The sequence below is a fragment of the Pelophylax lessonae genome, assembly GCF_965119305.1.
Source record: "Pelophylax lessonae genome assembly, chromosome: 4".
In the NCBI taxonomy this organism is placed as follows: domain Eukaryota; kingdom Metazoa; phylum Chordata; class Amphibia; order Anura; family Ranidae; genus Pelophylax; species Pelophylax lessonae.
In genome coordinates, this window is record NC_138771.1 from 345029572 (window position 1) to 345055990 (window position 26419).

The 26419-nt window shown below is 44.7% G+C and overlaps 1 protein-coding gene across 1 annotated transcript in view; it reads left to right on the forward strand.

Moving 5' to 3' along the window:
* The window catches only part of LARS1 (leucyl-tRNA synthetase 1), a 103938-nt gene that overhangs the window by 66709 nt on the left and 10810 nt on the right, over nt 1-26419 (forward strand). The window contains exons 25-30 of the mRNA XM_082254243.1: nt 2746-2886; nt 9228-9368; nt 16211-16321; nt 17781-17891; nt 19828-19932; nt 23063-23158. Of these exons, the coding sequence (XP_082110369.1) occupies nt 2746-2886; nt 9228-9368; nt 16211-16321; nt 17781-17891; nt 19828-19932; nt 23063-23158 (705 nt within the window). The remainder of the gene's footprint in view (nt 1-2745; nt 2887-9227; nt 9369-16210; nt 16322-17780; nt 17892-19827; nt 19933-23062; nt 23159-26419) is intronic.

Below are 26419 nucleotides of genomic sequence, written 5' to 3' on the forward strand. Positions count from 1 at the left end.
AAAGAGCAGAAGATCCTCAGAGAGAAGACAGCAGAAGACCCCCGGAGAGGAGAAGACAAGAAGGGCGGACAGCAAAAGAGCAGAAGATCCTCAGAGAGAAGACAGCAGAAGACCCTTGGAGAGGAGAAGACCCCCGGAGAGGACAAGAGCCGGATGAAGATTTTTAATAAATTTTCCAAAACGTCTCCTGTCGTTATTTCCATACACTGCATTTTATGGGGTGAATGAGTAGGGGTACAGTGTACCCCATACCCATTCACATAGGGAGGGGGTCCGGGATCTGGGGGGGCCCCCTTGTTAAAGGGGGCTTCCAGATTCCGATGAGCCCCCTACCCGCAGACCCCCACAACCACCGGCCAGGGTTGTGGGGATGAGGCCCTTGTCCTCATCAACATGGGGGCAAGGTGCTTTGAGGTGCGGGGTGCAGAGCCCCCCTTGCCCCAAAGCACCCACCCCCCCCCCCATGTTGAGGGCGTGTGGCCTGGTATGATCCAGGGGGGGTGGGGCCGCTCGCTCGTCCCCTCCCCTTTCCTGGCATGCCGGACTGCATGCTCGGATAAGGGTCTGGTATGGATTTTGGGGGGGACCCCACGCCGTCTTTTCGGCGTGGGGCTACCCTCAAATTCCATACCAGACCTGAAGGGCCTGGTTTGGAACCCTGGGGGGGAACCCCACGCCGTTTTTTTCCCCATTTTGGCGTGGAGTTCCCCCTCAAGATTCTCACAGTGCAGGTCGCACCGCAAGTCGGATCACCCTGATCCGACCTGCGGTGTGACTTCCATTCAAATCAATAGGCTCCCGTAGGGAGCCATTGATTTTGAATGGAAGAAAAAAAACGTATAACGTGGCTTAACGCACGTTAAGCAACGTTATGGAGCCTTATGGAGCCTTTAGCAGCGTCAGACGTTTTTTGCAGCTTGACGCTGGAGCTCCTGAACCCACAGTTCCTGTTTTTTTTTTTTGGAGCTGTAAAACGCCTATGCCACTTGGAGCTCCTAAAAGCTCTATGTGTGCATGAGGCCATAGAATAACATGGATGGGCGTTCTGCAGCTGCAAAAAAAAACGTCTGACGCTGCTAACAGCAGCTGTAAAAACGTCCAGTGTGCATGAGGCCTTAAAGTTCCTGACCATTTCCAAAAAAACAGAGGCACAAAAATACATTGACGTGAACGTATTCCATAGGGACCCATGTTAAAAAATAATGTCCTGTGTTTCTGCAAAAAGCATGAAAAAAGGCATTGGTGTAAATGGAGCCTAAATGAGCATGAACTTTCCTGGTGTTAAAGTAGTATACATAAAACTGTGAACAGGTACAGATTGTAAGTAACATAGCAGGTACTTTCCTTTCCTGTGGCGCTGGGGTTTGGGGCTTTGACCACCAGGAACAAATCTTTTTTTTTTTTTTTTTTTTTTTTGTTCTTTTTGCATTTATCTGGTCTTACCATGCACATATTAAGTTTGGTAATGGTTATTGTTTTTTGTTTAACCAGTTCCCGACCGCTTACGTTATATTTACTGCGGCAGGCTAGCTCGTACAGGCAAAACAACGGTGTAGAGGTCTATGTCGCTCGCCTTGGATGACCTAGGGGGCGAGCGCACGCTGCCAGCGGCATGCTCCCACCCCCGATTATCAGTGAGGAAGCTAAGGCGTGTGTCAGGCGGCTCCGATTGCCGTCTGACACCCGCGATCGCTCCCCGCAGAGAGAGAAGGACGGTCAGCTGTTGTAAACACAGCCAACCGTCATCCTCCCTGAAATGATCACAGAGCTTCTGTGATCCTTCTATATAGGATCACAAGTCTCTATGGTCATCTCAGAAGCCACGCCCCCCACAGTTAGAATCACTCCCCAAGGGTCACATTTAACCCCTTGATCACCTATACTGTTACATAATACATTATTACAGTAACAGTGCATATTTATAGCACTGATTGCTGTAGTATTGTCACGGGTACCCCCAAAAGTGTCAAAAATGTCAGGTTAGGGGTCCGATCTGTCCGCCGCAATGTCGTAGTCCCGCTAAAAATCGCAGATCGCCGCCATTATTAGTAAAAAAAAAAAGACAATAAAAAGGACATTAATCTTTCCCCTAGTTAGTAGACGCGATAACTTTTGCGCAAACCAATCAAAATATGCTTATTGTGATTTTTTTTTTTTTTTTACCAAAAATATGTAGCAGAAAACAAATTGGCTTAAAATGTTAAATTTTGATTTTTACATTTTTTTTGGGAATGTTCTATAGCAGAAAGTGAAATTTTTTTTTTTTTTTTTTTCAAAATTGTCGCTATTTTTTTAATGCAAAAAATAAAAATCGCACAGGTTTTATCAAATACCACCAAAAGAAAGCTCTATTTGTGGGGTACAGCATTGCACGACCACGCAATTGTCCGTTAAAGTAATGCCATGCCGAATGGCAAAATAGGGCCTGGTCATTAAGGTGGCAAATCCTTCCGGTCCAGAACTAGTTAATTCACCCTAGGGTGTTTGTGGAGATCAGATAATGTGAACCTCTGGATCATTTTATTTTGGAGTAAGAAAGTGTTAGAACCACCTGTAAAGTTTATATAGGTTATGTAGTAGAAATAGTACTATTAAAAATTATCCCAATCATCCAATCAGGAGCCATTTATTGTATTTTTATTATAGCATTGCAGCATATTGTTTTTTAAAAGGCTGTTTACCAAAGGTCATTTGGGAGTTTGAAAGTCTTTATGGTTTGCTGGATCAATTATTTTTTTTTTTCAGGCTGCCAAGGATAAATACAGAGAACTGGCTATTGAAGGCATGCACCGTGACCTTGTGTTCCGGTTTATTGAAATCCAGACGCTCCTGCTGGCTCCTATCTGTCCACATTTGTGTGAATATATATGGTCATTACTGGGGAAGGTATGTATTTATATTGGCTGCCTTAACAGCTTTGTCCTTCCATTAAAGGATTTGTAGATGCTGACTTTTAAATTTTTGAGTGAAGTTCTTTTTTAGTGCCTGCACTTACATGTGAATGCATATCTTAATAAGCACTCTGTGAAATGTATTTTTATTCTGAAATGTTATGTATTTTAACGCCTCTTCTTTTGCGCATGTTTACTTTAAAAAAGCTGCCTACTGCATCTAAATCATACCAAAGAAGTAAAGGACCCTTTTCTATGAAATCACCCCGCACTAAAATGTATGGTACTTTTGTTCCAATGCATTGGAACTTTTGTTCCTAATGCTTGCACCCCTATATTGCACAAATTTCAACCTAGTCTTATGCCAGTGAAGGTACAGCAATGTTACGCTTACTCCATGGTTTAATGTTCCAACACACACAAATTGTGTTTTATTTTAGTGTGTATTTAATGTTTTATTTCTCTTCCGTCCTCTGACAGAAGCAGCCACTTCATAGTTTCCTCACAAATGGGTATTGCACCCTCTACAGAAGTAAGACTAGGCAGTGAAACTATTAGAAAAACTTTTCACTAGACACACCCTTAGGGGCTGTCCCCTCAGATATTACCCCAGACACATCGTGCTTACTAATCAGTTTCTTGCTGCCTAGTGTTAGGAGTAGGACCAAGGTTTCATTGCTGGGACTCCGGTCTCAGTTTTTATTTTCTTTGAGAAATGTTTGTTTAATTTTCTTTACTCACTATCGCTTGCTAATGTCAGGGGGATCCTCCTGGTGAACTACAAGCGACAGCCGGGCTGGGGTTTCGCACTGTATAATCTAGATCTATGGTCTCCCAGCCTGAGCCAACGAGCGTGAGCAGGTTGTGGTCCGCCCAGGTTTTGCCACAACGGTGCCCTGACGGATGGGGACGAGCCTGCGAACTGAGGTTTTTCCCTGGGACACATCACCCTGGAACGCCCTGAGTTGCAGCGTACCCTTCTTGGCTGGCAGCACCCCCACTCAGGGTGGGAGGTGAGCTGCCTCGGAGCGGAGCCCGCGGTCCATGGTATGATGAAGATACTGCCCCCCTGTGTCCCTGGGACAGTCATTGGTGGGGGAGATCTGGGCCCACTCCTGGGGATGTCAGAGCTGTGGTCTCTGTAACATCCCCCTGGCCTGTCAGGACAGGTCCTGCCCTCCCTGCTCCTAATGGGGGCGCCATAGCGACGTCTAACGCCTGGGAGGGGGGTGTATAGCTTCTACCTAGTCCTGGGGGGGTTCCCTGTAGTGGATTCCCACGGTGGCCTTGTTCCCTAGGCTCCTTATCGCTGGCGCTGTGTTCGGCCGCCATTTTGGGTGTGGGCAGCCAGGCTGACAATGTAAGGGCAGCAGCCATTTTCTGCCTTGCTGTGTGTTTGGCGCCGTTTTCGGGTGCCATCTTGGATGTGGGCAGGCCGCACTGTATGGGCGGCAGCCATTTTCTCTGTGCTATTCCTATACTTTCCTATGGCACCATGTTATTGTGGCTCAGGGGGGTTCGGCCTCTAGAGATATTTGGTCTCTTCCTCCCGGGAGTTTTCACTTGCTGCAGACAGCGTGGAGAGCGGTTGCTGATCCAGTTCTGGCACAGTAAGGGGGCCCTTAGTCCTTTTGGGCATTTTTCAGACATATTTAGCTCTTATCAGTTTTTCTGCTAGCTAAAGGGAGACTCCAGTGGTAGCGCGGTTTAGGGGTGCAGATTTAAAGGGCCAGTGTACCTTTTTTTTGTCTATTTGCCAGCATGGAGTCCCAGAGTGATAATTTCCCCACTGATCTTGTGTGTGCATCAGGGACATCCGGATCGCCTTCCCTAGCATCTCGGTCTGTCCAAAGTTGAATTTGTTGTGTCATAAGTTCCTATTCAAAAACGGCCGATGCCCTCTCAATCTTCTGATTCAGACACTGAAGTGGTTGCCACGGACACTGCCCTCCCTGAGGGATCCCTGTCCTCAAACTCGGATGGCGAGGAGGAGGAGTCCTCCTCAGCTGCAGCGCGGGACTGCGCTTTGGTGGAAGCACTGGTTCGCTCAGTCAGGGAGACTTTGCATATTGATGATGAGCCCACACAGTCAGGAAGGCAGGTTGTCTTCGGCTCCCGAAAAGCCCAGAAGTCGGGTCAGGTTTTCCCTTGCCCTGAGGTGTTTCACGAGATCGTGAACGAGCAATGGCGGCGCATTAAGCACATGCTGGCAGTGCCTAAGCGTTTTCTGCTCCGTTACCCTTTTGCAGACTCAGTTTCCAATCGCTGGACAGTGTCCCCTAAGGTGGATCACACTGTTTCCCAGTTGAATAAGTCCACGGTGGTTCCCATGGTGGACTCCCCGGTGTTTAGGACCCGGTGGCGCATGGAATATCTTTCTCCTCAAGCCTGCTCCACTCCTCAAGCCTGTGTTCGCCTCTGTGCTGGTTTCTCAGATGGTCACGGAATGGATTAGGGTGCTTAAGAGCAAGAGCAACCTGCTGGCGGAGTCGGTTCCCCCGGCTCTCATCGACCTCATGGATCAAATGGCCGAGACCATGGTGTATCTGTGTGACACGCTCTGGACGAGGCTCCCCTGGTCGCAAGAGTATCTGCGGTGGGGATTGCCTTTCGCCGCATGGTATGGCTGAAGAGCTGGTCGGCGGATCAAGCTTCTAAAAAAACCGTGTCTGATCTCCCCTTTTTGCTGGAATGGCTTTGTGGTGACTCCTTAGATGAGCTAATCAAGGGTCTCGTGGGGGGGCGGGGGTAAGAGTACTCTTCTACCGCAGTCCATGAAGGGTAAGGCACCCCTGTGGTAAGCGGGGTCCCTCCTTCAAGGCTCACCGGGGGTTTTTTGTGCCTCAGGGGCACAGGAAAAGGGTAAACCGCTCAAAGCCTCCGGCGGAACTAAGAAGGCTTGGTCAGGTAAGCCCACGGCCGGTCAGTCCGGTGCTGCGGCCAAGTCTTCCCTGCATGAAGGGACGCCCTCACCCGGCTCGGGTCGGGGGACGTCGTCATTACTTTCAGGAACCCTGGACGTCTCTGATTCAAGACAAATGGGTTCACGAACTGATTCGTACAGGGTACAAGATCAAATTTCAATCTTGTCCAGCAGACAGGTTCTTTCCATCAAATCTCTGTCTGTCCCCAGATCGTTTAAAGGATCTCAAGGGGGCTGTGCAAGATCTTCTCGCACAGGACTTTATTGTCCCGGTTCCTCAGCGGAACAGGTTTCGAGGCTTCTACTCAAACCTGTTCATGGTGCCCAGGAAGGAGGGCAAGGTCTGTCCAATCCTGGACCTTAAATCTCTCAACCAGTTTGTACAGGTGCAGAAGTTTTGGATGGAATCCATCCGGTCGGTGGTGGCGTCCTTAAATCAAGGGGATTTTCTGGCCTCCTCGATTTTTAAAGGATGCGTACCTGCACATCCCTATCTACGAAGGTCACCAGCGGTTTCTTCGCTTTGCAGTAGCGGAGGAGCATTTTCAATTTGTGGCATTACCCTTTGGTCTAGCTTCGGCTCCCAGGGTCTTCACCAAGGTTTTGGCCCGAGTGCTGGCTCTGCTGCACAAGAAGGGGCTTGCCGTCCTCATTTATCTGGAGGATCTCGTTCTACGGGCATGTTCATGTTCCACTGTCGGGTGATCTGAGGGTCATGGTTCAGACGCTCAGGAAGTTCGGGTGGACCATCAACGTTCAGAAGTTGACACTGACCCCGTCAGTATGTCTTAATTATCTGGGCATGGTCTTGGACTCCGCTCAAGCAAAGGTTTTTCTTCCAGAGAAAAAACTTCGGACCTTGCAGGGCGACATCAGGGCCCCCAGGGACAGCGATCTCTCCTCCATGCGGACCTGCATGGGGGCTGATGGTGTCGGCCTTCGAGGCGATCCCCTTTGCCAGTTTCACACAAGGACTCTGCAAGCAGAGATTCTTGCAAAATGGAACAAGGACCCTCAGTCCTTGGACATAATGGCTGGTTTGAGCCGTCTCACGAGGTCGGAGCTTTCGTGGTGGCTTCTGTCGCCCGCTCTGAGCCAGGGCAAGTCTTTTCTGACGCTAGAGCTCAGAGTGCCTCATGGGCTTTTTGCCATCAGGCTTCGGTTGCTCAGTAAAGTGGCGACCTGGTCGTCTGTGCACACTTTTACAAAACTCTACAAGATTGATTTGATGGTACCCTCAAGGGCTTCCTTTGGCCGCAAGGTTTTGCAGGCTGCTGTTTGCTGAAGAGACATGGTCTTCTCTTCATGGGGTGAATTTTCATTTTGGGGTTAGCTCCTGTTGGTTGAGCTCCTGTTGCCCTGTTGGCTACATTTTTTTCTGGCCTTGATGGATCGTTACCGTTTTGTTGGTTGCGTTCTTCCCACCCCTCATGCCTACACTGCTTTGGGACATCCCATTTATGAGGAAACTATGAAGTGTCTGCGGCTGTCAGAGGACGTAAGAGAAAATAGAATTTTTGTAAGAACTTACCGTAAAATTATTTTCTCCGAGTCCTCTGACAGATGCAGCCCCCACCCCTCTATTTTGGGGTTGGTTGTCTTTTTTTTCCCTTCACTGCTTGCTACGAAACTGATTAGTAAGCACTATGTGTCTGGGGTAATGTCTGAGGGGACAGCCCCTAAGGGTGTGTCTAATGAAAAGTTTTTCTAATAGTTTCACTGCCTAGTCTTCTGTAGAGGGCGCATTACCCATTTGTGAGGAAACTGAATTGGCTGCGTCTGTCAGAGGACTCAGAGAAAAGAATTTTACGGTAAGTTCTTACAAAAATTATATTTTTCATGTTATGCTTTTAGGAAGTAATCTAAAAAAGTACTCAAAGCTATGTTAAAAGGGTTATAAAGTCAGAAGGTTTTTTTATCTTAAAGCATTCTATACATTTAACCACTTGCCGACCGCCGCAAGTACATATACTGCGGCGGTCAGCCCCTCACAGGCAAAGTGACGTACCGGTACGTCACTAGCCTGTGAGGCTCTGGGGACCGAGCGCGCGGACCCGATGTCCGCCGCTCACTCACGATCGTCCGTAACAGCGGGAGAAAGGCAGGCGGCTGATGTAAACAAGCTGCCTGTCATTCTCCCCTGTGTAGGAACAGTGATCATACGGTTCTACTATGTAGGACCGTTGATCATTGTTCCTACACCTCAAGCCACAGCCAATCACAGTTAGAATCACGCTCCTAGGGACACACACAGCACCTCCCTCTCAAAAAAAGTTAACCCCTTCACTACCAGTGTCATTTTACAGTAACCGTGCATATGTATAGTACTGATTACTGTAGTAATGTCACTGGTAACCCCAAAAGTGTCAAAAATGTCAGTCAAGGGTCCGATCTGTCCGCCCCAATGTCGCAGTCCCACAAAAAAAATCGCAGATCGCCGCCATTACGCGTTAAAAAAAAAAAAAAAACAACAAAAATGACAAAAATCTTTCCCTTTGCTAGTAAACGCGATAACTTTTGCGCAAACCAATCAAAATACGCTTTTTGCGATTCTTTTTACCAAACAGATGTAGCATAAAACAAATTGGCCGAAATTTTGATTTTTACATTTTTTGGGGGGAATTTCATATAAAAAAAAACGTGAAAAATATTTTTTTTGCAAAATTGACGCTCTTTTTTTTGTTTATAGCGCATGATCAAAAAATCGCACAGGGGATCAAATACCACCAAAAGAAAGCTCTGTTTGTGGGAAAAAAAGGATGTCAAATTCGTTTAGGTACAGCGTCGCACAACCGCGCAATTGTCCGTTAAAGTCACGCAGTGCCCAATCACAAAATAACCCCTGGTCAGGAAGGGGGTAAAATCTTCCGGGGCTTAAGTGGTTAAGATAAAAAACCATCTGTGTGCAGCAGCCCCCCTAACACTTTCCTGAGGTCCCTCTCTGTCCAGCGATATCCACGAGTGTCTTAGCCGTCTGAGATTCTCCCTCCTGACTGGCTGAGACACAGCAGCTGCGCCATTGGCTGCCACTGCTGTCAATCAGAGTCAGCCAGTCAGGAGAGAGAGGGGGCGGGGTCGGGTCAGGGCTCCGTGTCTGAATAGACATAGGGAGCTGTGACTCGGCTCGGGTGTCCCCATAGAAAGCTGCTTGCTGAGGGGGCACTTAACAGGAGGGAGGAGCCAGGGTCGCAGAAGTGGGACCCGGGACGAGGAGGATCCGTGCTGCTTTGTGCAAATCCACTGCAACAGAGGAGGTAAGTGTGAAATGTCTTGATATTTTTATAGGAAAAAAAACTTTACAATCACTTTAATGGGTTATTGCATAAGAGAAGCTGTGGTTTGATACTACTTGAAGGAACAGAGATGAGCCTTAATATCTCCCAGTAAAGTTGTGTGTGTTGCTTTTATTCCAGACTGATTCCATCATGAACACCTCATGGCCTTTGGCAGGTCCAGCAGATGAAGTGCTTATCCGTTCCTCTCAGTACCTAACCGAAACTGCTCATGACCTGCGACTACGCCTCAAGAATTACTTGGCTCCAGCTAAGGGGAAGGTAGCCAATGATGTTGTTTTTAAAGGCAATGTTCAGAGGCTTTATATGCATTTAAAAATGTATTTAATGTGGCAAAGACTAAAAAAAAAAATGTTTATTCTATGCTAAAAATATTTTACAGACGTAGTAGGAAAACTGGTTTAAAACACCATGATAAACACTTACACATGTAAAAATGAAAAATGTAATTTATCCAAACCATTGTAGATTATCTATATGTCTATATTGCTCTTTTCTAGTGCTCTTTTACACTTGATTCAGTTGTTATGGATAAATGTACATTATAGCAATAATGGGTGCAAATATTGTGTTATAATATTACCCAAAACCCAGCTAGTTTGGGGGACAAATGTTATAACATTCTCATTCCTTTAACTGTAAGGTGCATATGCACACCTACATTTTTATATTTAATTTTTTTTAAATTCATATTTGTGTTGAATATGTAACTGTAACCTTAAAAAACAAAGCTGGGTGAAAGCCAGCATGTTAAGACCTTTACACATAGAGAAAATATAATACGCTCCAAAGGAAGGTCACTTAAAAGTGGTACAAGTTCTTGTTCTTTGCCAGCACTGTGTGTATAGGTCATCTATATGTGTACAGGGCACTGGTGCTATCAAGGCAGAACTGTTGAGCCCCAGTCTCTCCCCTTTTAGTGGGGGGAAAAAAATACCTTAAATGAGAAGTATAGCCAAAGCTTTTTTGGCAATACTTCTGAGGATCACAGGAGTGCAGTTTGTTCTATACTCCTGTGACCTGTTTTCAGCTGGCAGCGGGCTGAAGCTGGCCATCGGCTAAGGTCTCCGAGCCACAGCCGGCCGTCAGCTGACGTCACCAATTTAAAGCCCTTCATTGGCTGACGTCACTGAGCCGAAGTCCGCCGTCGGCTGACGTCACTGAGTCTAAGCCTGCTGTCACCGTTTTTAGAAAGATCCCAACCATTTGATGAGAATCCACCCAGAAGCCTGGATCGGTGCCTGGCTCAGCTTCTCATCGATCTGCCGAGAGCCTGAGCCAGCCCCTCCCGCCTCCTCCCAGAGCCCAGAGTTCCAGTGAGGGTTGAAGGTGAGAGCAGAGAGCCGCTAACTGATGGTCACGGCTCTCTGCTCAGAGTGGAGGGGAGGACTGAGCAATGAGCAGTGTTTGATCCCTCAGTTTTCACTACAGAGGCGGTGGGGGGGTGGGGGGGGGGGACAGATACAGCATTGGATAGATTCTGCATCACGTAGGCGAGTATAAATATTTTTTTTAAGCCATACTTCTCTTTGAAACCCTGAAAATTACCTCTTGAGTGCTTAGCTGAATAAATAGGTTTTTAGATGCTCAGATTCTTTTGAATAGTACATACAACTGTTCTATATCTTTAAAGAAAATCTGTCATAAGGAGAATATATTGGCTGCTATTGTTGACCTCCTACTTCTGAAAACGCTAGATGACTGGCAGTTTTGTTTATGCTTTGACTTTAAATGTTTCAGTCGCTGACAAGGAACCAGTATAGGGAAAATGTTTTGACTTTTCCTTTACTTCAAGGATTCAAGGAATTCTTGACTTTTTTTTCTACTTTGATTTATGTGCTTTATCTGGGTCAATTCCTCAAAAGTAATTATTCATATTGTCAAAGATGAGAGCACCACACATAATGTAATTGGTCCAGTAGATGTTTCCTATGCTCAATAAAATGTTAGAAACGAATGCCATGTTTGAGTCCCCAATGGGGACTCAAAACTCGCCCTCCATCATGGCTTAGGTGCTGGCTGTAATTAAAGTTTACACAGGACACACTATTGCAAGAATATAGAAGTTATTTCATCAGCAGTGCGGTCGCTAGCTGAGAGTGCAAACTTACTGTGCTGTCTTCACACTATGCTCAGACACTCCATTTAAAAGATATCTTCTTCTCGCTACCTGGATATGAAAGGTGATTTCTCTTCCGTTCATTGACACACAGCTCCATATTCTTCACCATAGAGTTATGCTGCCTTCTACAAGAGTAGGACTAGGTAGACAGCACAAAAGCTTGGCTATGCCCCGTGGGCCATCCTTGGCTGGCATAATCCCCCTCTCTACTTAGAGACACTCAGTTTTTGTTTGCCTAGTTCAGTAGTAGGACCTAGTCTCTGATGGGCCCTAGGTCCTAGCTTTTTTGTCTACTTTTTTTTTGCTGTTTACTTTTGGATCTCTTCCTGTTTTTTTTTCCTGTGGAGATCTTCTATTAACTGCCAGGCTGAGCGATGGGCTGGACTATTGAAGTTCCAGTGGTCCCCTCAGCCTGGCCAGCGAGCGCCCGCAGACCGTACTTCCGCGCTCGGTGGGTTGCTACATAGCCCCACTGGACAGGGGCTGTCATGCGAGTTAAACGTCTTGCAAGGTCGCACACGACCGGTTCTTGGCCTGAGTCTCAGTGTTCCTTCTGGCCAACAGCTCCCCCACTTCAGTGGCGAGGAGGTTCCTGTCTTGGGAGTGTTACCTGCACGCTTTGCTGGATCGGTAAGTAAGGGCCCCCTCCTCTCCTTCCCTGTATGCAGTGTGGGGCGCAGGTACTCCCTGGGGTGGTCGGTCCCTCCTTTCTTTTCTTTTGGTTTGGGCGGCTCTGGGGAGGGAACAGGGAGAATAGGGTCCCAGGCAGGTTTAGCTGATATGGTACTGTGGGACATCCACCTTTCCTAATGGACAAAAAGGGGGTTCGTTTGCAGCTTCCTTTGGGGCCTACTTGAGCGGGCGCCCATGGGTGACCCCCTTGCGGGGTCCTGTAAGTGACCCTCCCCCCTTTTTTTTTTTGCAAACCTCAGTCAATGCCCCCTGTGGGGGGCTTGAGTTGCCGACCCCCTGTGTGGGGTAAGAATGGCATAGGGCATTGGCTTAGCAAATGCGGCCCCTGCTCTCTCCTATCTCATCAGATCCTGCATCTGGTTCGGTTGTTGCGGATGGGGCCACCCTATGGGGTCTGAGTCCACGTTTCCCTGACCCATTAGACACGGAGGATGACTCCTCCATGGCTGCAGTGCCGCACAGAACGGCGCTCGTAGATGCACTCATTCCGTCCGTGCAGGAGCCATTTATGTTGGAGGAAGCAGCCGAGGCTGCTGCGGACATATCTGTTCCGTTTGTCACCCACACGCTGTCCCTTGCGTTTATGGTGTTCTCTTAGACACAATTGTTAATATAAGATGAATATCGGTGCTGGGTGCGTTAAATATGACTCTTGCTGGTCACAAGATCCCTTTGAGGAGTCCTTTCTGAGGAAGTGGGCGGTCCCACAGGCGATGGGTTCCCCTATTTCCAGGTTGATTAAGGCAACCATGTTTCCAGTGGTAGTATCCCTGGCTTTTAGGAATCTGGCTGACAGGCGGGCAGAATCTCTAAGGCTGTTACATGGTACTATAGCTGGTGCCTTATTGCAGCCTCCAATCTGGTGTCTGTCACTGCAGTTGTGGGTGACGCTTGTGCATCTGGCCCTGGGGGGCAGCAAGTTCAAACCCCCCCCCCCCCACGAACTGTCAGATCTGTTGGTCCAGGGTCTGCAGTTGGTCTGCGATGCATCTTTGGATGCGGTTCCCGTGAGTCTCTAAGCGATCTCTCTTGGCAGTGGTGCTTAGGTGTTTTTTGTGGCTAACGTGTTGATCTGCAGATCAAACCTCCAAAAAGGCCCTGATTGAATTGCCTTTTCAGTGCGAGCACCTGTTCAGGGCTACCCTGGATGACAGCATTAGGTGTCTAATGGGGGGTAAAAGTACCTTCCTTCCATGAACAAAACAAACTATGAACTGCCACATGAGAAGTCTAGTTGTCTGCATCCCTAATATATGCAAAAACACAAACAAAAAATATGGGACTTTGAATGAGATCAACTGGACATATAACATTTTATTGAATTGATACATGTATAAACAATGATATATGGATACATACAGAGAGATGACATAAATTGTAATACATATTGAATATGGGTAAATACAGTACAACAGGGATCAAACATGGATCTCCAAGAGGTATAGCGAATTCAATATGAGATCATGTCTCTGTAAACTCAGTCTCTAAATATATCAAAATTAGATAAAACATCTGAGTTATTGTAGGCTCTACGCATTTCATGGACCTCCGTCCATTCGTCAGGAGCTTAGATATAAATAGTATCTGAAATTGGAAGTAAAAGTTGTATTGAAATAATTGTTATACAAAAAATCGGAATCTAAAATCTAAAAAATCTGATAAAAAGGTGTGTGGAATTCCACTACCTTAAGTAATGTCATATGCCAAAACACATCCAGTGCTGGAACAGGAGAGCCCGACCCGGGTCTGAGGCATGGACACCATTCACATCAAAGGGGGAAAGGGCCAGCGGAGAGGAGGGGACCACATGCAGAGTGGGGCTCAAAATGTAGAGGCAGCACTCCAGAAAGGAATGATGGCGGCAGACTGGGGCCAACAGGATCTGAAAGTATAAATGTAAATATGTAGGATCATTAAGATAAGAAACTCAATTTAGAGATTAGCATGGGTTAAAAGGTATAAATAATACAACCATGTAAGCCCAGGGAATGCCAAAATATAATCACCAAGATAGTACCCTAATAGGAGGTGCCAAGAGATATTGCATAACAATGGACATGCCATATAGAGGTGAGAGATGTGGGGGGAAAAAAAGGAGTGTGTTAGAAAGTGATAAGGGAAAAGAAAGACCCCTCATGACCTGTAAGGAGTGCCAAAGTGGAGTGCTGGAGTAAGGGCGGTGGGGGGGGGGGGGGGGAAGGAAAAATGAGAACATAGTGGGGATAAGTGAGAAAAAAATAGATTGAGGTGCTCGATAGAAGTGCCTAAAAGAATAAATGCAGTGAAACTCATTAAAGTGATAATATCAGAATTACCAAAACATGAGTAAAGAGATCGTCCAAAAGAGTCTAGTGAAGGTTAAGACCGGTCTGATTCAAGCTGGATACCCTGATGTGTGCAAATAAGTCCACACCAGCGCGATGCTAGCGTCAACATTTATGGACGGAAGATGCTCCCCCCAACATCCAGTCTTCCAGACCGGAAGTGGGTAGGCGCAAGCCGTCCATGACGCAGATGGACGTAAGAGGTGGCCCTGGTAACATGACGCCAAATAGGCGCCATGCAACATTTACGCCAGGCATGGCGCCGATGGGAGGCATGACACCCCGCCCCCAGCCCGGATGCACCCACAGAGGCGCAGGCCTCCCATCGCAGCCCGGTGATTCCAACCATATTGAAAGCGAGGAAATCTACATCTCGAAAGCTTTATCATCGAACGTAGAAAGCGTACATTTCCTGGTGTGAAGTTTGAGGAGTCCATCCTCGTTCCTTTTCGGTGGCTCCAGTTTTGGCCTTTGTTCAACAGCGCGTTAGTGAGAAATTAGCTTGAGCACCGTGAAAGGCCAAGTGTCTGCCTCTGCATTTTTTTATTTCAAAGACCTATGGCTTCCCATTCATTGGTGTGTACATACCTTCAAGGGGTTTGTCATTTTTTTTTTTCTGCCTGTACGTTTTCCTCTGCCACCGTGGGATGTGAACCTGGTTCTGACGGTTCTTCAAAAACCTCCCTTTGAAGACCTGGGGGAGATCCCTTTACTTAAGCTTTCACAAAGATTTCTTTTTTGGTGGCTATTATCTCTGCTCGCAGGGTGTAGAGTTAGAGGCTTTGTCTTGTCGTTGTTCTCCCTATCTGGTGGTTCACAGGAAACAATTGGTTCTGCGACCACGGCCGTCGTTCCTCCCGAGAATTGTTTGTTTTCCAATCGAATGAGGACATTGTGGTGCCATCCTTGTGTCACAGGCCAACTCATCCCAGGGAATTTTCCTCGCATACTCTGGGTGTTGTTTGAGCTATTCGGGTTGATTTGGCAGCCACTGAGTCCTTTCGGAAGTCAGACTCGCTCTTTGTGTGATTACGGACGGGCCGCGGAAGGGGCTTCCTCTGCTACCATCTCCAGATGGATCAGGCAGACGGTGACCCAGGCTTATTCGCTTAAGAGTCCGGTTCCCCCCTTTTCCCTGTAATGGCACATTCTACTCGGGCACTTAGGGCTTCTTGGGCCTTCCGTCATGAGGCGTCAGTGGCGCAGATGTGCACGGCGGCCACTTCGTCGCCAAAGCGTACTTTTTTAAAGTTTTACAGAGTGGATGTTTTGGCTTCTGTGGATCCCTCCTTTGGCCACAAAGTTTTGCAGACTGTGATTTAGAGGGTCTGTTTTTCTCTCTTGAGGGTGTATTTCAGATTGGGCTCCTGTTCTAGTTGGGCTACTATTACCTGGATTGGCTTGTGTTTAGCTTTTGGTTTGTTATTCCCACCCCTCATGTTTGGCACTGCTTTCGGATGTCCCTATGGTGAAGAATATGGAGCAGTGTCTGTCAATGAACGGAAGAGAAAATTGGATTTTTGTACTCACCGTAAAATCCTTTTCTCAGAGTTTATTGACAGACACAGCACCCAGCCCTCTAAGGAGCTTTTATGCTTCTGTTACTGCTTGTAACAAAACTGAGTATCTTTAAGGAGAGAGGGGGATTATGCCAGCTGCGGACAGCCCACGGGGCATAATCAAGCTGTCGTGTTATCTGCCTAGTCCTACACCTGTAGAGGGCAGCATAACCCTATGGTGAAGAATATGGAGCTGTCTGTCTGAATTCAGAGAAAAGGATTTTACTGTGAGTACAAAAATCCAATTTTACCCTTTTGGACCCAGCACTTCTAATATGTCTTCTGCTTTACCTCCAGAAGTATAACAATCAGATAGCCAGGCAACTATCAGTTCAAAACAAGGCAACCTACAGATTTGTTACTTGCCAATATGGTAATTTAGTTACATGTTTTCTTTCTTTTTAGAAAGCTGATAAACAGCCACCTCAGAAGCCATCTCATTGCACAATCTATGTGGCCAAGACCTACCCACCATGGCAGCACATCACACTAACAACTCTTCGCAAGCATTACCAGGTAACTATTGTTGTCTTATGTAGAATGATCTTCATTTCCCTTGTTCTGTTGTATGTACAGTAAAATGAAATACCTTATTTAAAATGTAGTTTTAAAATTAATGCATACTAATCTATTGTCTCTTAAGCTATATTAATTAAATCTAAAGGCTGCCAAGGACCTTAGTGATTCTAAAGGTTTGATTATTAGTATTATTTTTTTAAAATCATATGTTATACTTTTCCACTCTGTGCAATAGTTTTTCACAGCGCAGCCCCAAACCTCCTCTTTTGGGGTCCCTTTGTGGCGCTCCTAGCTCTTCCTCCCTTTGAGTGCCTCAATAGCAAGCTGTTTGCTATGGGAGCAGTTATTCAAAGTCAGTCCTGAGGCTGGGCTGCTGCATCTATTGACACACAGCTCAACCATGTTCATCCCTCCCACCCCCACCCCGCTTCCTCATCACAGGATTAATTTGACACCTCCTACTTCTACCTCTGTGTCCTGTGAGGAGGGAGAATGAGCAGCACTACTGCTCCTGGGCACAGCGTTGGCTCGAGAGTGGGCTTAGGTTAGTAATTGGGGGGGGGGGGGGGAGTTGGGACGAGGAGTTGATCACAGAAGGTTTTTTACCCTAATGCAGATAATGCATTAAGTGAAAAAAACCTTCTGCCTTTACAACCCCTTTAAGGCTTCCTGTACACTAGCCTACACTTGGCATTTTTTTGGCATGGCTTTCACTGCACCACTAGACTGTGAAAAATCTTTCAAATACATTCATGTTGCAGAAGGGGTTGTGAGCGGGAAAGATCCTTTTCTCGCACACTCTTAGCTCCCCATGGGTAATCTTGCAGAATGACTGGTAGCTTCACCCTGCAGTTCTAATATGTACAGGTCTAAAAAAAAGTGTAGTTGCTACATCCTGTATTTGTCTTGCTATTCTGTATAATATCAACTAAAATATTAGGATAAGGCAAAGCTATAAAAGCTTTAGCTTAACTAATAGCTAAAAGCATAACATGCTTTTTTGGGTTATGGATCAAACTCCCCACCCATGAAATCTCTGCAAATAAAGAAATATAGTGTACTAGTATGGCTATGCATGCAATTAGTCCTCCCATGTAGGGGTGTTATTTGCAAAGCAGAAGGAAAGGGTGATTTTCTGGATCTGTTACTGTAGAGGCGTTTTTAAACTTCCGGAACATCATGAGTATGTCAGTATGAATGGTTACTTTGGTGGCGATGAGCTTTAAGTATGTACACCTAAAGCACATTATACTTACAGTAGCTATGCATACCATCCTCTAATATGTAATGGGAAGTTCTATTGCCTTTTGTATATTTGAAGATATCAGACATTCTTGATAGCTTTGTAGATCAGTCATTTGTTTAACATTAAAGGATGACTAATCAGTAATTGTTCTTGAGTGTAGCATGGTTTATGATATGTTCTGGGTTTTTTTTTTTTGTTTTTTTTTTTTAGGCAAATGCTGGTAGTCTACCAGACAACAAAGTTATAGCCACAGAGCTGAACAGCCTACCAGAGTTGAAGAAATACATGAAGAGAGTAATGCCATTTGTTGCCATGATCAAGGTAATCTTGTATTCAGTTGTGTTCAGTATGACCTCAGTTTATATTTATTTTGGACAAATAGTATGTGCATTTGATTTTTGTTCATTGCAGATGAAAGCACACAATTGGAAGGTCTTTTGGGTAACAAATCTCTAATGAACTCTTAAGTGCCGATTCACACTAGCGTGATGCGGGAACCAGCGCGATTCCAGTGGCTGTTCCCACATCGCATAGGACTCGCAGGCAGCTCACACTGCCCTAGGCGAGCCGATGCGGCGATCAATAGAAAATTAATGACACCCCCAGATAGGATTGCATATTACAGTGCAACCCATCAAATGGTGCAGGAATCGGATCGCATTGGGTGTAAGCACCCATGCGATTGGATTCCAGTGCCGGCCAAAAAAGGGTCCCGCACCATTTTGGTCCAAATGCGATGCTAGTTCAGCCTTACAGTTTTGAATCACACAGACATCGCATGTGATCTGCACAGCAATGCAGTGCAAAGTACATGCGATGTCTGGCATTGCGCTAGTGTGAACCGGCACTCAAGCATTTTTGAATAGAGATTGCATTTCATAACTTAAAGGAGTTGTAAAATCATAAGGGTTTTTTTATCTTAATGCATTCTATACATTAAGATAAAAAATCTTCTATGTGTAGCAGCCTCCCCAGCGACCCCTAATACTTCACTGAGCCACATCGCTGTCCAGCGATGTCCACGAGTCCCTCGACCGTCAGGGACTCTCCCTCCTGATTGGCTGAGACACAGCCGCAGTGCTATTGGCTCCCACGGCTGTCAATCAAAGTCAGTTAGCCAATCAGAGGGGGCAGGGCTGAAAGGCAGCTTCGTGTCTGAATGGACACCCAGAGCTGCAGCCTAGCACAGGTGCCCCCATAGCAAGCTGCTTGCTATGAGGGCACTCGGCAGGAGGGAAGTGCTAGGAGCAGCATCGAGGGACCCAAGAAGAGGAGGATCTGGGCTGCCCTGTGTAAAACCAACTGCACAGGGCAGGTAAGTGGAACATGTTGGTTATTTAAAAAAACTAGACCTAACGATCACTTTAAGGAGAGGCAGGTGGTACCATGTAAGAAGGAGGACTGAGCTATAGGTGCAGTAGAATGGGGATTCTCAGCTTTTGGAAAAGGAATTTCCAGGCAGCAGAGAACTAGCAGGTTTATTCTTGGCTAAGAACCCCTGGATCTGATTGTCCATCATGACACTGAAGAGGTAGAATGATTGATACACCCTTAGCTAGCCCAGAAGGAACATCCAGACCCAGACAATAAAGATGTCCTTAATGTTTTCCTGCAATCTTTCAAAATACCCATTGGTGGAGGAGACAGTATGGGGACATTTCTACTGTCCTGGCATTTTTAATTTGTTTGTTTTAGGACAGACAATAGGGATAACATATATTTTAAACTGAAAGTAAGGGAAGTGTTTTTTCAAAATTTATGGGGGTTTATTTGCCTTTTATATAGAGAAGATTAAACAAAACCCAGTGGTTATTAAATATTACCAAAATGTAAGCTCTGCCTCAAAAAAGAAATATATACCGTATGTATGTGTGTATGTATACACATATATATATATATATATATATATATATATATATATATATATATATATATTAATTTGGGTACGCATAACCAAGTAGCTGCCAGTTAAACTATCACAGCACTGAAGGATGGCCTGAAGGGGTCTGTTTACAGGGACCTACTCCAAGTGGTTATAATAGATTTGAGCATCAATATATAATGAGCAAAATATATCATTTTATGTTGTTGAGGTATACTTTAGGCTTTCAGATATCTAATTTAACAAGTGGCATAATTCTTGTTGCGCACAAGCAGGGAAACCTAGTAGAGGACTTTTGCCATATGCATATATGCATTTTGTTTAGTAAGAGTGCTGGTGTTTTATTAACCATTCACTGTTTGTATATCCTTATAGGAAAACCTTGAAAAGAAAGGACTTCGTATTCTGGACCTAGAGTTGGAATTTGATGAGCAGGCTGTTCTTTTAGAAAACCTTGTCTACTTGACCAATTCACTAGATGTTAGTATTCTTGGAATCATCATCTCCTTCCTGACCTGCTTATCCCTACGAAACTTCTGATATATAAAATTATTAGTTTGCTTGATCTGTTCAGTTTGTGGGTAAAATGAAATGATTCTCTTGGCTATTGAACAGAAGGGAACTCCCAATTACAACATGGCATTGGCTGAAAATGTTATTCTGACTATTGCCATTTCTACTAGGATCAGTCGGATAGGGTTGTCAGCCACAGTGTGATTCTGTCCATAGGCTTTCACATCTATAGGCACATCTTTATGCTATAGGCACTAGTGCTGACCACACTGCCCACTGCACTCCATATTCTAACAGACCTGATAGTATTTATACCCCCCTTCCTCCATATCAAAAGGTTTAAATCTGGTGCCAACTGAATTTTACTCATTGACTGTCCTGTTGACACCAAATTTTGCTTAACTGCTTCTTGTCCGGCCTGTAGTAAAATGATGGCCGAATGGGACCTTCGCCATTCTGAATGGACATCATATGATGTGCTCCCAAGATTGCAGCCCATGGACCATGCTGCAGCATGATCTGTTACCCGCTGTGTCCACCAGACACAGCGGAGGACAAATAGGTGCATCGGGCTGCTGCCGGTACCATGTGACCAATCACAGCAGATAACATGACAATTGTGCATAATCGATGGCTTCCATTCATGCCAATTACTGTGTACTATTGTGATGATCATAGTATATAGAATCACCTCCTAAGAGTAGTACAGTGTTACTATAGTAACACTGTATTGCACTGGTGACAGTATGTGAAAAAAAAAAAAAAATATATATATATATATATATATATATATATATATATATATATATATATATATATATAAAGTAATAGAAAAAATATTTAATTTTTTTTAACATACTGTCACCAGCCAGTATCCCTGATCACCGACACACCAGTCATATGATGATTCTGTACTGAACTGGTGACAGTATGTAACCAAGAACAAAAACATTTGTGGAAAAAAAAAAATATATTTTTTAAGTCTCTTAATTTTCCAAAAAATTGTGCCAAACAATTTCAACTTAAAAAAAAAACTTGCCAAGCCTTTTACGAAGTACCTTGGACTGTCTACTTTCCAGGAAGGGATCATTTAGGGGGTATTTGTACTGTCCTGGCATTTTTGAGCCTCAAAAATGAGTCTGTCAGACCTAATCGATTTTCAGATATATACGGTATACCATATTTTGTGGACTCTCCAACTTTCCTACAAACTAAATAATATACACTGATTTGGGTTATTTTCACCAAAGAAATCTAGCAGTATACATTTTGGCCTAAATGTATGAAGAAAGATTATTTGCAAAATGTTATAACAGAAACAAAGCGTGTCCCCCCCCCCCCCAAAAAAAAATTTTAGTTTTTATTTAGCAAAAAAAAAAAAACAGTGGGGATTAAATACCACCAAAAGAAAGGTCTATTTGTATGAAAAAATTATACAAATTTCATTTTGGTGCAGTGTTGCATGACCACGCAACTGTCATTCAAAGTGGTCCATTCACAACAAGCGTGGTAGAACTACGTTGGTTTTTCCAGCCGCGCTGGCCAATAGACCTTTATGAAATGTCACTGTGTGACATTTCGTTAAAATCTCTCTAAGAAAAAAGGGATTGGCACATCACCACTGCGCTGATCTGGCTGGTCTGCACCATACATCAGCCACTGCATAACGCTGGTGTGAATGGAATCTTGCTGTGTCCCTGTTACATTTCTTAATGTATATTGAGAGACATAGGTCCCACCCTTCTGTGTTTATGAGCATGCACTGGGTATGCTTAACCCCTTTGCGCCAACGCTGCCCAGTCCTCTAAGAGGTTTTAAATGGCGGGGGTGGGGTTTATGATCATGTGACCACCGTAAATTGGCTGTCACGGCGATCACATGACTTTAAAGCACTCGAATGGAAGAAGTGAACAGGAGCTTTCTGCTAGCTGCCGGTAACTCTGCCAGAAGCGTTGGCAAATTGGTACGCAAATATGCGGCCACTTGGCGCCAAGGCTCACCCGCCGAGAGGCCGCATATTTGCATACTGTCTCCGCCTAGGGGTTAACTACAAAGCTGAGGCATGCTGGTAGTAGGGGGGGTTATCCTAGGCTGGCCTACAGTTTTTTTTTTCTTGTTGAAAGAAGAGACAGAGGGGATATGATATAAACTTTTAAATACATAAAGGGAATTCACTCGGTAAAGGAGGAGAGCATATTTAAAAGAAGAAAAACTACCACAAGAGGACACAGTTTAAAATTAGAGGGGCAAAGGTTTAAAAGTAATATGAGGAAGTATTACTTTACTGAGAGAGTAGTGGATGCATGGAATAACCTTCCTGCAGAAGTGGTAGCTGCAAATACAGTGAAGGAGTTTAAGCATGCATGGGATAGGCATAAGGCTATCCTTCATATAAGATAGGGCCAGGGACTATTCATAGGATTCAGATATATTGGGCAGACTAGATGGGCCAAATGGTTCTTATCTGCCGACACATTCTATGTTTCTATGTTGTTTGCCAGTGTTCAGTTCTCCTGTAGACTGCAGCATTACACAAATGTTAAAAGACTTTGTTTACCAAAGGCAAATAGACTGTGCACTTTGTAAAGTGCGGTTGCATTCTGTAAGAGCAGTTGCTCCAGAGCTTCATAAATGAGCAGAAGCTCTGTTGACTTCCACCATCCAATCACGTGCAAGCAAAAATGCTGTTTTTTTTTTTTTTTATTGCGTTTTCTTTGCAAAGTGAAACTTTACGTCATTTACTAAGCTCTGGAGCAACTTGCAAAGTGCACAGTCTATTTGCCTTTAATGAATCAACCCCTTTGTGTCCTTTTAATTGACTCCAAGATAAAGATTTTATGGTGAGTACAAAAATCCTATTATTCAAATCCAGGATTGTATGAATACTCTAGCACTGCGTTTTTCATAATTTATTAAAAAAAAAGAAAAGAAAAACCATTTTTTTTTTTTTTTTTTTTTACATTGCACCAAAACGTTTCAGCCTCCAAATATATATCTTCTGTCACTTCATTAACCACAATTGTTCTCTCTAGTTCTAACTGATTAGTCATTTGGAAAGACCTGTACATGATTTGTTCATGCCTTTTATTTTTCCCAGCTGGACCAGATTGAAGTGAAATTTGCTTCGGAAGCAGATGATAAAATTAGAGAAGAGTGTTGCCCAGGGAAACCATATTCTGTCTTCAGAACAGAGGTGTGTAAAAGAGGGACTCATCATAAAGGTTACCATAAACTACTGTGCTTAATTTGGCGGCTTGCAGGCTTGTCTTTGTTAATTTTGTTATACCCTGTTTTCTCATATAAATTTCATTAGAGTGGCTTTCAAGAGATTGCATCTATGAGTATTGACGTTTTCCTTTACCTAGTTTTCAGAATTTATGTGGCATGGGCACTGTTGTGGGTTTTCTTCTTTGCACAGTTATTGTAAGACCCTAATGAAGTTATTAGCCACAGCTGTTTGGGCTTTTTATGCTGCTTGTGTATTCTACATTAGGCCTCCGAGTCTGGTTAAAGGGAATATACTAGATCATATTTATTAATTTTTTTTTTTTTTTTTTTAATTTTTACTTAAAGATGTGTCACAGGTACAGTGAAAAGGCAACTTCTGTTAACAATCAACCAGTGTCAAGCGTATGTACAATTGCAGAGTTTTGGCCAATTGGGACTTTAGATGAAGCACTACTCAACCAGTAATAAAAACCTAGTACAAGTTTATTGAGTATATGGCAGCAATAAAACTGGGAAAAGGTGTCATAATGCCAAACAGTTGTCCCAAGTAAACAAATCCATTACATGCGTACACACATAGTTAGGTTAAAAAAAAAAGACACAAGTCCATGGACTACAGTAATCAAATAGTCCATAGTAAATGTGTCAATGCATCTATGGTGACCCGACGCGTTTCGTGAGTTCAGTCTCACTCTGCAGGGGTTGATGCATAGACCTAATCATTAACCACCTCCCACCCGGGCCAATGTACATATACGGGAGTCTCGTCCTTCTGATCGGACGTTCCGGAAACCTCCTTCAGAAGGAGAAAGATCGCGCCGCGGCGGGCACGCGCAGCGGCGCGATCTCGATGTGCCGGTGTCCCTAGGACACAGAGCAACAAGATGCGGCAGGAGGGCCCTGTGATTGGCCCTCCTGATCACATGACGGCTGTGTCCAATCACAGCCGTCATGCAATGTAAATACAGCCGTTGTAACGGCTTCGATCTCTTCTCCTCCTGACAGATTGACAAATCCTGTCAGTGAGAAGAAGAGGGTCAATACTGCAGCCGGGGGGGATCAGTGAGTATTTCTAAGTACTCACTGATCACAGGGGGGGGTCTGTGCTGGTAATCAGAACATTGATTACCAGTGCAGCCCTGGGGGGGAGGGGGGGGTGCCACTAGAGCCACCAGGGATGCCCACCCATGACCACCAGGGATGCCCACCATGGCCACCAGGGATGGAAAACAGCCTGCTAGTGGTGCCCTCCTATCAGTGCTGCCCACCAATGCCATATATCAGTGCTGCCCACCAGTGCCGGTTATTGCCATCTATCAGTGCCACCCACCAGTGCCCATTATTGCCCACCAGTGCTGCCTATCAGTGTCGCCTATCAGTGCCCATCAGTGTCGCCTATCAGTGCCCATCAGCGCTGCCTATCAGTGCCCACCAATGCTGCATATCAGTGCTATCTATCAGTGCCCATCAGTGCTGCATATCAGTGCCACCCCATCAGTGTCTCCTCATCAGTGCCTGTCAGTGCGGCGTCATCAGTGCAGGAAAAAACGTATCTATTCACAAAATTTTATAACCTAAACAAAAAACTTTTTTTTTTTTTTTTTCAAACTTTTCGGTCTTTTTTTATTTGTGCACCAAAAAAGAAAAAACCTGGCAGTGATCAAATACAACCAAAAGAAAGCTCTATTTGTGGGGAAAAAATGACACAAATTTGGTTTAGGTGCAGTGTTGCATGACCGCGCAATTGTCATTCAAAATGCAACAGCGCTAATTGCAACAGCGAAAATTGGTCTGGGAAGGAAGGGGGTTTAAGTGCCCAGTATTGAGGTAGTTAAAGTAAAATGGTTAAAAATATAACCTAGTAATAAACATGGAAATGTATCAGGTTGAAATGTGGGAATCAAACAAAGGGATCCATACTCGCAAAGATGCAGGATGCTGCATGCCAAAATCGCACCGACAGCCACCAGAGACGTCTGCCCCGGGAGCTGTGGGTAAAGGATCCAAAATGGGCCAGCAGCACAAAACAGGACAAATGAAAAAAACGGGCAAACAGAGCTGTCCAAGATGACCTGCCAGAATGGTGGCTAGAAAAAAAAAGAGTGTAAATGGGTGGTGATGTGCACAATGAATTAAAAATAAAATAAAAAATGATAGGTAAAAAAAAAACCAGTAAGAAAATATTAAAATGATGATTGAATGGCAAAAAGCAACCACATGGTACAATTTGGAGTGGTGAAAGTGACCTGCACAGCTGACTTAAATGACAATCCACATGTGAAACTAAGTGCATTTGTTATAAAGTATAAAATGCAACTTGGGGAGGCAGTGACACCAGTGCATGGGATTACCCCAGTAGTGCAAGGTCAAATCGGGTCACAAAAGTAAATATATGTGAAAGGGGGGGGGGGGGCGGGAGGTTTTGTATCTACCAGGATAAAAATAAATAAAAATAATGCTGACCAAAAAGCGTGTGTCCATCAACCTGGGAGGCATTGCATAGACAGGTGTCTAAGCCCTCCTTTTTTTTTTTTTAGTTCAGGCCCATTAAAGGATCCCTCCCAACACCGGGTGGATGCCCAGGGGAAGGACGGGTGTCAAGCGTATGAAGCACAACCAAAACTTCGTACTGTATTGCGAAAAACCGAAGCAAGCACTAAATGCAATAAGAAAAACAAAACAATTGTACATAAATGTATAGAACCCTTCATTCAGGTTATGCTGAAGGCAAACTTATTGATATCCCCAAATTTCTACCACGTTGTCTAAAGCGGGGTAAATAACACAAGTCTGAGCACACCATGTTTTTTATGTATTTTTTTTTTTAAATAAATATAAAGGAAGGGAGAGAGAGAGGAGAATTAAAAAGAAAAAGAGGGGGGGGGGGTTGAGGGAAAGCTAGGGAGGGTGGTTGTGGGATGGAGTGCTCACCCCCAGGGAGCAGGGGTCAACAGCATCAGTCATGCAGTGGAGACCACTGATCAAGATCATATTTTTTTTTTCCAAAACAGTTTTTATTGAGAGTAAAAGATGCAATACAAAAAACAAAGAACGCATATGGAAGCACAGGCATGAACTGTTAAACGAGAAAAATAAAGCATCGTAACAAAAGACAACTAAACCAGCATATTAAGGATCAGAATTAACAAGTATCCAAAAAGAGATAATACAATCCAAGCAACTACTCAGAAAGGTCAATCCGGATCGTATTGCTCATGTGGGTTAG